Source organism: Gopherus flavomarginatus, chromosome 16, assembly GCF_025201925.1.
Source record: "Gopherus flavomarginatus isolate rGopFla2 chromosome 16, rGopFla2.mat.asm, whole genome shotgun sequence".
Classification (NCBI taxonomy): Eukaryota; Metazoa; Chordata; order Testudines; family Testudinidae; genus Gopherus; species Gopherus flavomarginatus.
The window spans coordinates 17,840,856-17,857,177 of record NC_066632.1 but is presented as its reverse complement, the minus strand read 5'-3'; the positions used below and the strand labels follow the sequence as shown (position 1 = coordinate 17,857,177).

Below are 16,322 nucleotides of genomic sequence, written 5' to 3'. Positions count from 1 at the left end.
AGAGCTCCTGACAGCCAACTGCATTCATAGTCTGCACAGCCTCATTCTCTAGCTGGCCTGGCCCCAGGGTCCAGCAGCCCCTTGAGTGCTGGTCACAACATGCCCATGTGCCTGTTGCCGGGCAGCCTTCTGCCAGCAAGCACACAGCAGCGTCTTGTTGGGCCAGGCCCTGGCACTGCCCCATGGCAGGGAGAGCCAGCAGGGCGTTGGGGTAGGTAGAATAGCCCAGCCCAGTTGTCAGTGTAGCCACCACTAGCTGGAGTGGGCTGAGGGGGATGGGTGTTCAGGTAATTGGTCCCTCCTCTGGTGGTGGGGGGATGGATTTCTGGGTATGTCACAAGGGCCTGTCCCTGTATTAGGCTGGGGGTGGCAGGGGACACCTGTTCCCACACCCAGCCTGACCCCTAGCACAGACTGCCCCGTGTCTGAGCCGCTGTGCCCTCTCCCTGCCAGGCTGGAGAGACCTCCTAGCACCAATGCTCTAGCGGGCAGCTGGATTTCTAAAGCTTCTGTCATGTCATTTCCTGTTTTCTCTCCATCTGTGCTGTCCCCATCCCCTGTGACTGTCTCCTCTCCCTCCAGCAGGCAGTGTGTGGCGCTACATCAGAGCCAGTGCATCTTATCCCCCCTACCTGCCTCCTCTCTGCGACCCCAAGGACAGCCACCTGCTTGTGGACGGCTGCTATGTTAACAATGTCCCAGGTCAGCATCATGCGCTCCTCAGGCCCTGGGCCACAAGGATGACCAGCATGGCTTGGAAGGGAGGTCCAGGCTGGGCCGGGGTGGCAACTGGCTGCAACCCCTGCCCACCATACTCTGCCATGGCTGCTCCAAGTTGGGCTGCAGCCACTGCCTTCTTCCATGCCATGGCTTGTCCTTCTTTGGCAAGGGCTGGTTCTGACAGGCCTGAGGGCACAGGCTGGATCCCAGCACCCTGTCCAGACATGTGCTGCTCAAGCTGAGAAATCTGCACCTCGCGGGAGGAGGCACTGGGAGCCTCGGCCACCAGGCCAGGTGCTCGGTCTCTCCTGAGGCCTTTGGGAGTCAATTCAAGGCACCGCACCACCTGTTCCAGAGCAAGGGACAAGGATGGGCCCCAGCCCCCTGGCTGAGCTCTAGGCAGTTGGCTAGTCTCTTGCTGGCTCCAAGGGCCATGCCTATCACCGTGCTGTGCAGATTCCTCAGCCTGGGTGCCAGGGGCGCCTTCCCCTTCCCCAGGGCTCAGGGGCTGCAAGAGGCCGTCTCCTGACTGCGTCTGTTCCTGCCGGTTAGGCTCACTGTGGCGGTATGTGCGAGCGAGCATGACCCTTTCCGGGTACCTGCCGCCACTCTGTGACCCCAAGGACGGCAACTTACTGATGGACGGTGGCTACATCAACAACCTGCCAGGCAAGTACTTGCCGCCGATGGAGATGCTGCTCACAGACTACAAAGCAGGCCACGGAGGGAGGCACTGCTGCTGCCAGCGTTTTCTGCCCCCGTTGCCTGGCTCTGCCCTGGCACACATCTCCATCGCCACCCCCACTGGTGTCTCCGCAGCACTAGAGCCCTCTTCACAGCTGAGCTGGGGCCTGGGCCTCTTGCCCTTCTGTGGGCATGGAGGAATGTTATTGTTAAAACCAGCAACTCACCCGAAGTGGGGATCCTGCTCAGGGAGGGGGGCTTCCCTCCCACCACCCTGTGGGGCTGGTGCAGCACCTTGGCCCACGACCAGCTGGGCAGGCTCATGTTATATGTGTGTGTGTGAGGGGAGCAGTTCTTCCTCATTGACTGCTTTGCATTCTTGCTGTCTGCTGTCCCTGGCATCCCAAGTGGGGAATGGGGGTGGGGGATCCCTGCTTTCCTTCCCCCTTGAGGTCAGGCTGAGGACTGGACATTATGGAACTGCAGTGCTGGGGTCCAACCTGGGTGAGGGCTTCTTAAACTGGAGCAAAGGCCACGGAAGAACCCCAGGCTGCTCCCCAGCTGAAACCACACCCAGCTCTTTACCCAGGGACCTTTTCCCTCAGTTCCAGCCCCCAAGCCCCGGAGCAGAGACGGGAGGCTTGTCCCTGAGGCTCCAGAGCAAACAGTCTCAAGTCCCAAGGAACCGGGTTCCCTTTGCAGCTGCATGGAGTCACATTGAGCTCAGCCTTGTGCATCAGCACCTGCTGATCCATGCTGCAGCCAAATGGTGCCAGCGTGGGCAGGCAGCCACAGGGTCTGGCTTCTTGGAACTTAGCACCAGTCTTGTTGCTGATGCTCAGAAGAAGGAAACCAACCCTGTGCCGGGTGGGCTCCACGAGTGGTGGTTCCTAGTGCTAATGCAGGAGCTGGGCTGAGCGTGGACCTGTCAGGCCCTGGAATGTCCCTGTCCCCCTTCAGCCCCAGTGACGTGAGGCCTTGCCGGGTCTCCTCCTTCAGGGAAATGGCTGCTCCGAGCCAGGTGGTTCTGTCTGTGGACCGAGAATGCCTCAAGCCTTCTTCCCGTGGGTGCAGCAGGAGCAAACAGCAGCAGGCACATTCCTTGGTCCAGATTTCCCAACTGCCTGTCCTGTACCCCCAGAGCTCTGTCTCTGCTCCCTGTCATGGCCACCCCCACCACTACTGCTGCTGCCGGCTGCTCACGTTCAGGTCCTCACAGCTTCAACCAATCCCCCCTCTTTCCTGGTGTCCCAAGGTGCCCATCATGCTCAGGATGCCCTTATGGTTGTACTAGGCCCCAGGCCTCCTTTCTTTGCAAGGGCGAGCCCCACAACTCTGAGACTTCAGGTTCTAGCCCTCCTGTTTCCCACCGGGGCTCCCCAGTGAGTCCAGTTGAGTGTAGACCTCTGTGAGAGACTCAACCCCTTTGGCAGCGATGCAGCCAGCAGGGATTGACAGTGACACTGCACAGCCTGGTCAGACCACGCCCTCTTCATTAGTCTCCTGGACTCCAGGACCAAGGAGGGCAGGTTTGTCTGAACTCAGAGCCTTTGCTAGCAGTAGCCTCTGCTCCAATCTTCTGGGCAGCAGCCATCTTAACACCCTCCACACACATACACCTGCTCCCTTTGTCTCAGCCCCTGTCTTGCTGTGCTCCCCTCAGCTCCCAGTCTGTAATAGTCACTGCCTGGTCATTGTGTCTCCGAGGCAACTTTGTCCATATAGGGAGAGTTCTTGATCATTCAAACCACCCCAGACCTGTCTGCGTAATACCCACACCCCATCTCTCATCTCCCTGTCCCTGAGGAGACATTAACCCCTTCATACTCAGGGGGTGGCATTATACAATAGAGAAACTGAGTCACACACTTTCCAAAAAATATTACAAAAACTTACAGAGAAGCCTTCAGCCCATGCAGTTCAGCTTATGGTTGGCCTTGCCATGTGATCCACCCAGTGCCTTGGGCAATGGCTTCTGTTTACAGTTACCTCATAAAGGGGCTTAATTGCTCCTTCCATAGAGCCTAACAGAAGAGACTGCACCCACTGGCAGTAACAGACTTGGGTAAGCCTTCAGTAGGTCTTTGACAGACAGCCATTTACACACTGCTCCAGCAGCTGTGCTCTACCCCTGGAGCTGCACTGGGCCCTCCCCAGCACTGCAATGGGCTGTCCCTGACAGAGCTCAGAGTCCAGAGTTCAGCATGGGACAGTCCTGCTGCAGCCTGTCTGGCCAGAGGTCCTTGCATGGGATGACTTGCTGGTTCCTACTGCCCTATGAATGTGCCATGGAGGGGGAGCTCCCAGGCAGAACAGAGCCAGCAGGGGGAGGCTGGGTGAGCTGGACCTGCACTTCACACAGAGAAATTTAGAGGGGGCATGAGGAAGATCTGGCCATGCTGGACCCTGCACTGGGAAGCTCCCCGCCTGGCCAGCTGGGCAGTGCTAGTGGGAAGGTGTCCTGGACTCCCGGGTGCTGCAGAGCCACCCCCACATACCCCGCCTGCTCTCATGCTGCTCACGCCTCCCACGCAAATGCGGATGAGGGGAGAAAAGTGGTTGCTGCAAACCTGGCTTTGCTCCCCACCTCCTGCTTGTGGCTGGGGTTCTACTCTGCTCCCCAGCTGTGTTTGAGGGTTGGGGCATTGGGCGGGGAGCTGCCCTAATGGCAACAGGCAGGAGCATGGGGAGCCAGCAGTGCGACTGTCTTCTGGGCCGCCGCCCCTGATGCACTCTCTCTGACACTAGCGGACATTGCCCGGAACATGGGTGCCAAGACAGTGGTCGCCATTGACGTGGGAAGCCAGGACGAGACTGACCTCTGCAACTACGGCGACAGCCTCTCAGGCTGGTGGCTGCTGTGGAAACGCCTCAATCCCTGGGCCCAGAAGGTTAAGGTGAGCCCTGCACTGCCCTGGGGGCTTGCCCAAGAGCCCCCTCCAAGGGGAACCTGCTCCATCTCTCCTGTTGCCTCCGGGCACATCATCCCAGCCACCTGGGCCACACCTGTCCCATGCTGCAGGCCAGGGGGGCATGTGAGGGGAGGCAGGCGGGCCCCACTCACCCAGGGCTGGGGCTCTTCACTATCCCTCCCCCGCTCCCATACTCTCTGCTGCTGCCATCTCTCTTCCCCCTACCCCAAGGGCAGCGACAGCCCTAGGTTCTGGCAGGGTCCCTTCCGCCCCAGCCCCTGCCTCCCAGAGCTGCTCCTGCCTGAGCATGCAGGCCTGCCTTGGCAGCCAGGTCTTCCCTCAGGCTGGCTGGGCACAGTCACTCCTGATGCCCCAGTGGCAGTTGTTGGGATCCAGCTCCAGCCACTCAGCTGGAGAGAGAGAGAGAGAGAGAGAGAGTGTGTGTGTGTGTGTGTGTCCTTGTCCTGCAGAAAGTAGGAGAGACTGTCCCTTGCAGCCCCCTCCAGGATGCTGTCCCAGTCTGCAGAAAGTAGGAGAGACTGTCCCTTGCAGCCCCCTCCGGGATGCTGTCCCAGGTGGGGCTGATCCACCCGCTTGCAGTACACTCCTGTTTTTCCCCACACACGTACAGGTGCCCGACATGGCGGAGATCCAGTCGCGCCTGGCCTATGTGTCATGTGTGCGCCAGCTGGAGGTAGTAAAGTCGAGCTCCTACTGTGAATACATTCGCCCGCCTATCGACCGCTTCAAAACCATGGATTTTGGCAAGTTTGATGAGATCTACGTGAGTCCAGACGGCCTGGGCCGTGGGGCTGGGGAGTGTGGGAGGCCCTGATCAAGGAGTTGGGGGAGTGTCTGTGCTCAGCTGGGGACGGGGAGGTGGGAGGCCCTGATCTGGGTCCTGGGCTGCGCTTGGCCGGGGGTGAGGAGGGCAAGAGGCCCCAATCTGGGTGGTGGGGGGCGGTCTGTGCTCAGCCAGGGGTGGGGAGTGTGGAAGGCCCTGATCTGGGGGGTGGGAGGGTCTGTGTTCACCAGGGTGTGGGAGGTTGGGGGCTGCACTTGGTTGGGGTGGGGAAGGTGGGAGGCCCCGATCTCGGCCACTGGCTGTGCCCAGGTTGGGGAGGGAGAGGCCCTGCTCAGGGGGGCTGGGTTGGAAATCTGATGGCCACCCAAGCTGCGTCAGAATACCCAGGGCAAATCCATGTGTTGCTCTGCAGCGGGCGCAGCCTGGCCTGGCCAGTCCCCCCCGCAGCTGGCTGGGAGGAGTGGGCCCCTCACCCTGCCCATCCATCTCATGCAGGATGTGGGCTACCAGCATGGCAAGGTGGTGTTCAGCGGCTGGTGCCGCGGTGACATAATTGAGAAGATGGTGAAGGACCGGCACTTGGCCGACTTCTACGAGAGCAAGCGCATGGATGTGAGTGAGGGGGCAGCAGTGGGGTGGGGGCCTGCAGGGGATGGGTAGCTACAGTGTGTGCGTCGTCATACTCCAGCCACTTAGCTCCCTTTTGTGCCAAGCTGATGTTCCTACAGGGTCCTGGCTGTGGCAGCCCCATGGCACAGCACCAGTGCCTGGGGCAGGGGAACAACTAGCTCAGCCCTGATGCCCCAAGCGGTAGGGCTGGGGGCTCCAAGGGGAGTGGGGGGGGGCTTGGCAAGGAAGTGCTCTCCCTCATCTGTGCAGACTCCAGTTCCAGCAGGGGCCACCGTATGGCCCTGGTCCCTTTGTCCTTAGGCCAAGCAGGAACCCCAGCCCCTTGGGGAAGTGGGGGAACCCCCCCGGGGCTGGACTCAGAGCCACCTGTATGGGGTGAGAGCCTGACCCACACCCCTTGTCACAATGCCCCCCACTCCTTGTCCTCACCCACTGCAGCACTCCTGAACCACCCGCCTCTAGCTCAGTGCACATAGCACTTCCTCCCTATGTCCCAGCCCCCCCGGGCTACCTGTCAGGGGCATCTCTAGCCTGGCTCTCACCCCCCAGGTGCTGACTTGCCCCAGCGCGGGGTTCACTGATCTGGCCGAGATCGTGTCTCGCATCGAGCCGGCCAAGAGCTACCTGTCCGATGGCTACGCTGATGGTGAGTGGGGCAGGGGGCGCGATGCAGGGCTTTCTGCCCATGTCACTCCAGTAGGATTCTGGGGCCCCAGCAAGGCTGGGGGAGGGGGGCTAGGGCTGAGATAGAAGGGGGGCCTGCGGGTCGGGATTGAGGGGCACCAGCACCAGGCCAGGAGCAACTGCCAGCCCCATGTGTGCTCCCATCCCAGGTGAGGAATCTGACTACCTGACAGAGTATGAGGAGGAAGGGCTGGACCCCGTGCGGGGAGAGGAGGAGCTGTTAGCACCGGCTGAGTGGATCCACGCTGAGGTATTTGAGACTAAACTCTGGCCTCTGCTCCCTGGGGAGGGTTGGCCTGGGCCCAGCTGCTTCTGGGATCCTCTCACTGCCCCCTGCCTCCTCCAGATGGGGGAGCTGGCCCAGGTGGGGCTCCGTCTGTGCCACTGTTCTGGGAGCTGTAGGGAGTGCTGCTCCCAGATGCTGCTGCCCATGCTCCAGGGAGCAAGGGTGGGCCTAGATTCCCCAGCCCCTGGGACCATGCCCCCCTTCCCTGCACAAATATTGCAGGCGCCCCACGGTGTGCTCTTCACACTCCCCCACTCCTCTGGGGATGGGGTTCCCATTCACACGCTCCTTGCCAGCTCCTGGGCTCCTCACTCTTAGGCTGGCATTGCCCAACTCCGAAGCCCAGAGAGGCCAGATCCTGGGGGCGGAGCTAAGAGTCACGTGGGAAGGTGTGGGAAATGGACTTTCCCCTCTTGAGTATGGGAACCAGCCCAACCCACCGCAATATGGGGCTTGGCTGCACCCAGACGTTGCCCTGGATGACCCTGGTGTGCTTGGGAAGAGGGAGGCTCCCGGTCAAGTGGCTTGTCCTTACCTAGCTCTCACTAAACAGGCCTGGGAAGAGGCAGGGCGATTGCCCTCAGGACAGCTCTCCTGGAGCATGGGGGTCTCACTCTGGACTGGATGGAGGGACAGGGTGTGTGTTCTTCACTCAGCCTGAGGGCAAGGGCCCATCACGACAGCAGCACTGCTGCCCCCTCCTGCCCCTTGGTGGCTGGCTGGGCCCCATTCTCCCCGAGGGCTGGGTCTGTGGCATTACACGGTGTCTTCTCCTTCCAGGATGAGGAGAAGAGTCTGCGGCACCGCAAATCCCTGCCCCAGGAGTGAGTCCAGCCGCCTGCTCCCCAACTGGGACAGATGGAGCCTGCAGGCCCAGGGCTGGCACTTCGAGACTGCAGCCTGCATGTGGCTGGGGCACTGGAGCCCATCTTGCACTGGATCCCCTGGCCTGCATCTGCTGCTGGAGTCCGGAGGCCAGCCTGGTTCCACTTGGTTAATGGCCAGGGTTCTGCTGGGGTCAGCAGCCCTTCTGCATCTTCCAGTGTGCAGTGAAGCCTGGTCCAGGCTCACCTCAGGGTGGAGTGGCGGCCACTGGGCCCAGCACCCTCCACCAGCCAGTACTTGACCCAGGCCAGCGCTGCTGCAGGTCCAGGGGCACTCACAGCTACCCGCTGTATCAGCTACAGGCTGCTGCTCGCTCCAAGGCCCTGCATTGCTCCAGGGACAGCAGGGCCCAGCCTCCTCTGGTAGGGGGTGGGGATGAGGGTAGGATGCTGGGGGAGGACTACCCCAGCCCCTTCCCCGCTACACCCACACACACATCCCATGGCCCTGTGCCTGCATGCTCCTTGCTGTGGGCCAGGACTCAGCTCCTGGCCAGGGCTCAGCTCCTGGCCACGTGCTGCTGCATGACCCACTCAGGTGACGGGGGTTCCCAAGATGAGCTGCCTGAGGGGGTGAGGTAGATGCCCTCCGATGCCCTCAAGCCCTTCTAGGTCCAGCCCTAGCTTCTCTTCCCCTAGATCTCCACCTGGGGTCCTGAACACTGCACTGAGCCCAGAACCTGGGAGTCCCGTGTCCCCTCACCCAGGCTGAGTGCTTTGGTGAAAACACTGCCTCTCCCTCCTCCCCTACATGCACTGTGCATAGGGGCAGTATCATTTCCTCTTAGCCTCCTCCACATTGCTGCTATGGGACATGCCCCTCAGCATCTCTCCTGCAGCTGCTTCTTCCCAGCCCCACCTGCCACCCCTAGAGAGGACCTGGGCTTCCTGGGGGGCAGGGCTGGGCCCTGCACTCAGAGTCAGGGATCAGCAGGGCCTGCTATAGCCCCAGCTTGCCTGGCCTATAGGGGAAGCCAGGGGACTCATGGGTGGGTGATTTAGGCCATAGCCTTTCTCCCTGGCTGCGTGTAACTCTGCCAGGTCAGGCTGCTATTCCTGGGGCAGCCATTTTTGTCAGGGAAGTAAATCCTGGCCTCAGCAGGCATGAACACCCCCCATCCCCCCCGCTCCAAGCTCCTGGGCACGCACACACACATTCCTGGCTTAGCTGCTGGGATGCTGTTTGCACCTCCCTCCAGGTATCCTATCACTGTCATGGAGCCCCCTCATCCCAGCTGCAGCCAGGGTGGGAGCAATATAACCCTAGATGCTATGTATTTTTGTTAAGTTATTGTGGGGGGTGGGAGCTGCGGAGTGGGTTTGGGGGAGGTGTCAGGAGCTGGCACAGAGAGGCATGAGCACTGCGATTTTGTTATTTTTTATTTAAGAGAAACCTGCTTGTGGCTGCACGGCTGGGGCGGGGTCTGCCTATCCTGCCAGAATAAAAACTTCCATTGGCCGGGGCTGACAGTCACTCTTGGCCAACTCTCTGATCAGCCCCTGGGGAGGTGTTTGGGAATAATGAGAGTGGGCTTGTGGCTCTGCTGACCCCAACTCACAGCCCAGACTAGCTTCTGCAGGAGAAAGCAAAGCGCTCAAGAGCTACTGCCCCTACTCCGGGCAACCTGCAGAACCACTGCTGCTGGGGTGGTGGGTGCAGCCCCTGCCAAGCTGTGTGCCCACTGAGCCATGCACAGTTCCCTTCCCATTGTGGGATCTAGCACGTAGGAAACTGGGGTGGGCCTGGCCCCCCAACTCACTGCAGGGAAAGGTGCCTGGTGAGATCAGAGGAGGCTCCAACTCCATCCTCCATGCTGCACTGGGACCTAGCTCCTGTGCTCTCCAGGGCAGGCTCTGCACCTGCTTATGCCCTTCTCCCTCCCATCCCCCTGTGGTACAGAATCAGTCCCCAGCAGATCCATGAAGCGTGGGACTCCTCCTCTTCCACTGTGCCCACCTGGCTGCAGCTCCCATGGGCCCTGCAGCCTGCATTCAGTAGTGGGGAAGGTGAATCTACTCCCCTCCCCAACACTAGAACTGCTCCCAGCTGGGGACCCCCAGTCCCCAGGCCTGAATTCCCAGCAAAGTCCTGAGGGCTGCTCCTGTAGATGGCTTTGGCCCTGGGGCCAGCTCTAGCTGCAGGATGCCCTGGCCTGGGACCAACTGCAGCTCAGGGGGTGCACATCAGCACAGGCTCTTCGATGAGATCTGCTGGCCAAGTGGTCACTGTCACTTCCCCACCCAAGGACCAGGATCCATGTGGCCCCAGCTTCTGCAATTAACCTTGGTCTAGTAGCAGCAAGGAGAAATTGCAGCCCCCTGGTGGGGTTAGCCATGGCTGAGCAGGCCCCACACCTCCATCTGCTGCTTGCCTGGCTCTCCTGACAGCTGCTCCCCAGTTACTGCCCTTGGCTCACCGCACTCATGCCCTCCCGCCTTTGCAGCGGCACCTCCCACCTGCTCTAAGGGCCTCCCTCTGGCCCAGGAGATGTGGCCTAGTCTGGCTCCCAGCAGGGGCCAGCGGGAGTCCAAGACCTGCCCCCTGGCTTTGCTCTAGGAAGCCTCCACTATATGGCAAAGCTCAGGCCTGCCCAGAGACCCAAACTCAGGGTCCCCCCCTTACTGCAACCCCCAAGAGTCCCCTCCCCCAGGCACCAGCCCCCTAGCAGAGAGAGACACCTCAGCTGGGCACCTGTGACACCTACCCTAAATCCAGCGCCAAGGCACCCATGCAGCCCCCATCACCGGGAATCAATGCTCCAGGGGTTAATGGCCAGGGTGCCTGCTGCCAGTGACCAGGCCCACAGTAGCATGCAGCAGAGCTAGTGCCCCTCAGCCTGCTGCCTAGCAGGGAGTGTTCAGGTCTAGGGAGTTGGAACGATGAGGAGCTGGGGCTCCTAGGAAAGCCAAGACCCAGTCACTGCCCCTCTCCACCAGACCTGGGCACAGACCCCTCTGGCCTGAAGCCATCTCCCCTCTGCTCATTGTCGGCCGGCATTGCTGACACCAGGCAGTGTCTGCCACTCTGCACTGGCTGCCTGGCCATGCTGCTGCAGCCATGTCCCACCCCACAGGTGGGAGATGAGGCGTGAAGCTGATCTGGAGCTCTGGGCCCATAAGCAAGGCCCTGAGTCTGCTCAGGGCCACAGCGTGCTAGTGATTTCCATAGGCAGCTGATGATGGTGTCCTCATGCAGGCTGGTCTAGCAGCACAGCAGGACTGTGACCAGAGCCAGCTGAGCCCCGTCCCACCTGGTGGCCAGAGAAGCTGGGCTGGAAGAGAGGGCCGCATTGGGACTGCAAGCTAAACAGAAACCTCCAGCTGTGCTGCTGAGAGGCTGGGAAGTGAAATCGTTGCTGACATTGCAAAGGATTATGCCGCGCTGAACTGAGGGAGGCAGCTGGCTCCTCTCAGTGACAGGTGCGGACCAGGGAGGCGGTACTGCCCGTGTTCACCCACAATGTGGTGGCAACAAAAGCCCCCAAAGAGACATTTCTCCAAAATGGAGCCAGGATGCCGCAGCACAAATGAAGCCATAGCAACACTGAGTGCCTGTGCCCAGCTGGCATTCCCCTCCGGGGCGCTTGGTGCAGTCAGGCCATGAGGCCCAGTGCCTGCCCACTGCAGACACCACACAGCGCTCCTGGGAATTTGACAGGTTTATTTTCACTTTGTAACAAACCATTTTAGAAAATTCACTAGAAGCTGCGCCCCCACTCCCCTATCAGGGCAGGTTTTGGCTTGGTTGAGCCACATGCAGGGCCCAGGGTTTTGGAGTGGCAGCCCAGGCAGCACCAGCCAGCAAAAGGGGAGAAAATGGAGTCTGGCACTGCCTGGGCACAGCCCCCATTCCGAGCCCGACCCCTGAGCAGGGCCCCACCCTGCAGGAAGCTCTGCCCCTACGTTTGCTACCTGGGGCTGGAGAAACCATGACTGCTGGCAGCAGCTTCATTCACACTCAGTACCTGGATGGACAACGCAGGCCTGGCCCAGCTACCCCCATTCCTGGGCAGTGGGCGGGGGAGTGGCCATGCAACAGTGTGGACTCTGGTCAGACCAGGCCAGGACCATCCCAGCATGAGGGGTGGGGGAGTCACCAGATGCTGGTGACGTCCTGGAGGCTGGGATGTCACTCAGCAGCATGCACCCGCTGGTGCAGCAGGAGGTTGGAGCTGCGGGTGTAACCACGACCGCACTGCCCACAGAGGAAGGGGCGCTCCCCAGCATGGGAGCGCTGGTGGCGAAGCAGGGCTGAGCGGTGGCGGAAGCAGCACCCGCAGTGGGGGCACTCGTGAGGTTTCTCGCCCGTGTGCCGCCGGCGGTGCTCCACTAGGCTGGCAAGCTGAGCAAAGTGGCACCCACACTGGGTACAGGTGTAGGGGCGCTCTCCACGGTGTGCGCGCTGGTGCGCAGCCAGGGCTGAACGGTGCCCAAAGGCTTGGCCACACTGGCTGCAGCAGAATGGCTGCTCCCTGCTGTGTGTGCGCCCGTGCTCCCGTAGGTGTGCCAGCTGGGCAAAGCACCGCCCACACTCAGCACAGGTGTGAGGTCGGGTGCCTGTGTGGCCCCGCTGGTGCCGCAGGAGGTTGGCACGGTCAGCAAAGGCACGGCCGCAGTCAGGGCAGGTGTGGGGGCGCTGGCCAGCATGGGCACTGCGCTGGTGCTGGCGCAGGTAGGAGCTCTGGGTATAGCTGCGCCCACACTCCCCACAGCGGTAGGGGCGCTCACCTGTGTGCACCAGCTGGTGGCGCAGCAATGTGGCACTCAGGGCAAAGGCTTTGCCGCAGACCGGGCAGGGGAAGGGGCGCTCACCTGTGTGCGCCAGCTGGTGCCGGAGCAGGTGGGCTCGCTGACGGAAGCGGCGGGGGCAGTCAGGGCAGGCGTAGGGGCGTTCGACACTGTGTGTCTGCAAGTGCCGTGCCAGCGTGGAGCGCAGCCCGAAGCTCTTGCCACACTGAGTGCAGGCGTGGGGGCGCTGGCTGATGTGGGCACCCTGCTGGTGCTGTGCCAGGTGGGCACTCTGCCGGAAGCTCTGCCCGCACTCCCCACAGCGATAGGGACGCTCACCCGTGTGCACTCGCTGATGCACCAGCAGCGCCGAGCTGCCAGCAAAGGCCTTGCCGCACGCCAGGCAGGGGAAGGGGCGCTCACCTGTGTGCGCCCGCTGGTGCGTGGCCAGCGCCGTGCGGTCGCAAAAGCCTTTGCTGCAGGTGGTGCAGACATAGGGCCTCTCGCTCGCATGGAGGAGCTGGTGCCTTGTCAGCGTGGCACTCTGCCGGAAGCTCTTCCCACACTCGCTGCATTTAAAGGGCCACTTGACTGTGGGGTCTCTGTGCGGCGCCAGCTCTGCGTTACCACTACCGCCCGGTACAGCCTCCTCCACCCTGGCACTGCCTCCTGGCACAGCTTCCTCTGCCCCCGCAGCAGGGGCCCCCATCAGCTCCACATTAGTGCTGGTGCCGCCTCTTCCTGGTGCAGCATCCACTGCCCCAGCCACGCTTGCCAGCCTCTCACCTGCAGGAACAAATGGGCAATCAGGCATGAGCCATCCCCACAGGAGGCCAGGGCCCAAACTAGGGCAGTCAGAGCCCAAGGCACCACCCACATGGCCCGTCCCCTCCCTGGAGCAGGTTTCCGAACTGGGATTTTCAGGCTGCTGCAGACTCAGGCAGGCATCTGCATCACCCAGCTCATGTTTACAAGCCTCTCTTTGCCCCTGTGCGGGTTGGAAATATTTGCTTTTTCATATGGTTTGCTCTCATATGGTTCTGGGGACCCTGGTGCAGGTGGTGGGATGGGTGCAGTGGTGCACACGGATCAGGGAGAGGGTGATGACAACCTCTGGGAGGAGTTGGGCCAGGAGGGCTTGCAGGGGTGGCTGTGGAGGATCCCAGCTGCCCCCACCCCGCTCAGCTGGGCTTATTTATCCCTCACCTGTTTGGGGGTCCGACCAGCTCTCACTGTCCTCGCCTCTTCTGAGATCTGGGACTTGCACCTCTTCCCCTCGCTCCATCCAGTATTGGGATTGGGGCCCTGCTGGGTGAGAACAGAGCAGGTGGGATCCAGGTAAATACCCCCGAGCTTGGCGTTCATCTACCACTCTGGGCTGGCATTGACGGGACAGCCAGGAAATGCCCCTAGAAAGACAGAAGGGTCAATTCAGACACAAACAATCAGAGTGGAGGGGAGATGAACCCAAGGGCTCCCCCAGCCATGGTGCCAGCATGGCCCTAGAGCCGCTCACTAACACAGGGGTATAAAAGCCCCCTGCCAGCTTCAGACTTGAACCAAACTGGCTCCATGCAGTGCCAGGACTGAGCCTCTGAATGGGACTGGTGGGAAACAGCTGGCTTGGCTAAGGCCACCCTGTGTGGTGAACACCAACTCCGTGCAAAGGAGCAAGTCCGGGAAGTGCCAGTTACCTCAGCCCACACCCCTGAGCCAACGGCCCCGCCGGGGACCCCACTGCATGGGGCAAAGAGCCAGCGAGCCCCTCGGTCACAAGGGGCTGGCAGAGACTCCTGCACTTTCCAGAGCAGACAGCGTACTCAGGCCCTGCAGGGGAAACAGACCACGGCCTTCCCGAAAGAGCCCCAAACCAGCCTCAGAGCACACAGCCTGGCCACCAGAGCTCTACAGGGAACAGCTCTGTGGTCTTCTGAGCCACGGAGCCCTGAGCGTGCTCCTGCTGGAAACATCTGACAGCATCACCCTCTTGGACTGGACCTAGGGAGGAAGCGCCTCACCCTCCTCACCCCACAGCACACCCAGGGACCCCTGCCGCTGGGACAGCGCCCCAACTCCTTGGCGCAAGGAGCGTCTTCGTTCTGTGCTTGTGAAGGGCCTGGTGCCATAAGGCCTGATCTCCAATTGGCTCTGAGTGCTACCACTGGCCAAAGAGCAATCGCTAGCTGGTGCTGCCATTGCAAAGCAGCACCTCTCCCGATTCCCTCTAATCACAGAATTGAAAGGCACCTCGGGAGGTCGTCTAGTGCAGTGCCCTGCACTCATGGCAGGACTAAGCATTATTACCATCCCTGACAGGTGTTTGTCTAACCTGCTCTTAAAAATCTCCAATGATGGAGATTCCCCAGCCTCCCTAGGCAATTTATTCCAGTGCTTAACCACCCTGACAGGAAGTTTTTCCTAATGTCCAACCTAAACCTCCCTTGCTGCAATTTAAACCCATTGCTTCTTTATCCTCAGAGGTTAAGAAGAACAATTTACTTCCCTCCTCCTGGTAACAGCCTTTTAGGTACTTGAAAACTGTTACCATGTCTCCACTCAGTCTTTTCTTCTCCAGACTAAACAAACCCAGTTTTTTCAATCTTCCCTCGTAAGTCATGTTTTTTAGATCTTTAATCATTTTTGTTGCTCCTCTCTGGATTTTCTCCAATTCGCCCTAATCTTTCCTGAACGGTGGTGTTCAGACCTGGACACAGTACTCCTGCTGAGGGCATAGCAACATGGAGTACAGCAGACTAATTACTTCTTGAGTCTTGCTTACAACACTCCTGCTAATACAGGCTAGGATGATGTTTGTGTTTTTTGCAAGTGTCCCATCATTGACTCATATTTAGCTTGTGAGGCACTATGACACCCCCCCCCCAATCCCTTTCTGCAGTTCTCCTTCCTAGGCAGTCACTTCCCACTTTGTATGTGTGCAACTGATCGGTCCTTCCTAATGGAGCACTTTGCATTTATCCATATTGAATTTCATCCTATTTACTTTAGACTATTTCTCCAGTTTGGCCAAACCATTTTGAATTTTAATTCTATCCTCCAAAGCACTTGCAACCCCTCCCAGCTTGGAATCGTCCACAAACTTTTCTTTAGGCTATCACCTAAACCATTGATGAAGATATTGAACAGAACCAGACAGAGCCCTAACCCAAAACTGATTCCCCCACCCTCCCAAACACACACACACACAGCCTTGCACAGACACCGATCGCCTCCTGCCCCCGCCCTGCACAGACAGGGATCACCCCCTCCCCCTACCAGCTGTCCCGGAGCGGGCTGGGGTCGGGGCAGATCCGCGGGCTGCAGCTGTGCATCCCCCGTGTGGCGGCCTGGCTGATGGAGGGCTGCTGCCCGCCCCCCATGCTGAACCAGCCGGGGGCGGGGGAGCGGACCGGGCTGGCTGCAGCGGGCCCAGAGCCGCCCTGGAGCAGGCTCGGGGCGCTGGGCTGCACAGCCCCGCCCCGCTTCCGCCGGCTCGGCCCGGCCCCGCACAAAGGCCCCCGCTGCTGCGCCAAACGCCCGCCCCGCCCCCGAAGGACCGGGCTTTACCGAGCTCCGGCTGCAGCCCGCGCCCTCCACCCCGCTCGGCTCCAGCCTGGCCTCGGCTGTTTACCAGGGGCCGCTCCCGCCGGCGGCCGCGACTCTGTGCAGAGCGGAGACGCCTAGCGGCCGCACGAAGCAATACCGCTGGACGCTCCCTGCCTCTCACCGCAGGGCTGGCTTCGCTCCCGCAGGCCCTGTCCCGCTCCTGACACCTCCCGCCTGGCACGGCACCAGCAAGAGGCCCCGCTCCCGTGGCAATCACCTCTAGTTCCAAATATCTCCGGGCAAGAGCCCGTGTTCAGCAAGGTCACCAGCGTCCCAGGCGGCCTGTGCTGCAAAGCCAAAGGACAGTAACTGCCTGTTAATGCAATAGTCCGATGCAGAGCAGCCAGGTGGGAGCTGACAGACAGCCACACCCCACATAACCCTTC

The 16,322-nt window shown here is 60.7% G+C and overlaps 2 protein-coding genes across 16 annotated transcripts in view; one reads left to right on the top strand and one right to left on the bottom strand.

Moving 5' to 3' along the window:
* The window catches only part of PNPLA6 (patatin like phospholipase domain containing 6), a 71,190-nt gene extending 63,092 nt beyond the window's left edge, over positions 1-8,098 (top strand). For 11 of the 15 annotated variants that reach the window (XM_050925754.1, XM_050925753.1, XM_050925747.1 and 8 more), the window contains 8 exons: positions 583-702; positions 1,273-1,389; positions 4,153-4,301; positions 4,948-5,100; positions 5,617-5,733; positions 6,301-6,397; positions 6,585-6,685; positions 7,502-8,098. In XM_050925754.1, the coding sequence (XP_050781711.1) occupies positions 583-702; positions 1,273-1,389; positions 4,153-4,301; positions 4,948-5,100; positions 5,617-5,733; positions 6,301-6,397; positions 6,585-6,685; positions 7,502-7,549 (902 nt within the window). In that variant the 3' untranslated portion in view covers positions 7,550-8,098. The remainder of the gene's footprint in view (positions 1-582; positions 703-1,272; positions 1,390-4,152; positions 4,302-4,947; positions 5,101-5,616; positions 5,734-6,300; positions 6,398-6,584; positions 6,686-7,501) is intronic. The other 4 variants (XM_050925752.1, XM_050925758.1, XM_050925757.1 and 1 more) reach the window with 4 other exon arrangements.
* A 3,153-nt stretch (positions 8,099-11,251) lies between these two features.
* LOC127035684 (zinc finger protein 883-like) lies at positions 11,252-15,977 on the bottom strand. The gene is made up of 3 exons (XM_050925913.1): positions 15,898-15,977; positions 13,540-13,641; positions 11,252-13,119 (listed from the first exon to the last, which is right to left on the bottom strand). Exons 2-3 carry the CDS (start codon positions 13,616-13,618, stop codon positions 11,735-11,737), a joined length of 1,464 nt encoding a protein of 487 aa, XP_050781870.1. The 5' UTR covers positions 13,619-13,641; positions 15,898-15,977; the 3' UTR covers positions 11,252-11,734.
* Positions 15,978-16,322: the final 345 nt, after the last annotated feature.

Excerpts from the sequence above, each read along its gene's own strand:
- LOC127035684 (XM_050925913.1), bottom strand. The coding sequence starts at position 13,618 with ATGGAGCGAGGGGAAGAGGTGCAAGTCCCAGATCTCAGAAGAGGCGAG. Across the intron at positions 13,120-13,539 it reads CTGGTCGGACCCCCAAACAG|GTGAGAGGCTGGCAAGCGTG; the intron begins GTGAGGGATAAA and ends TTGTTCCTGCAG.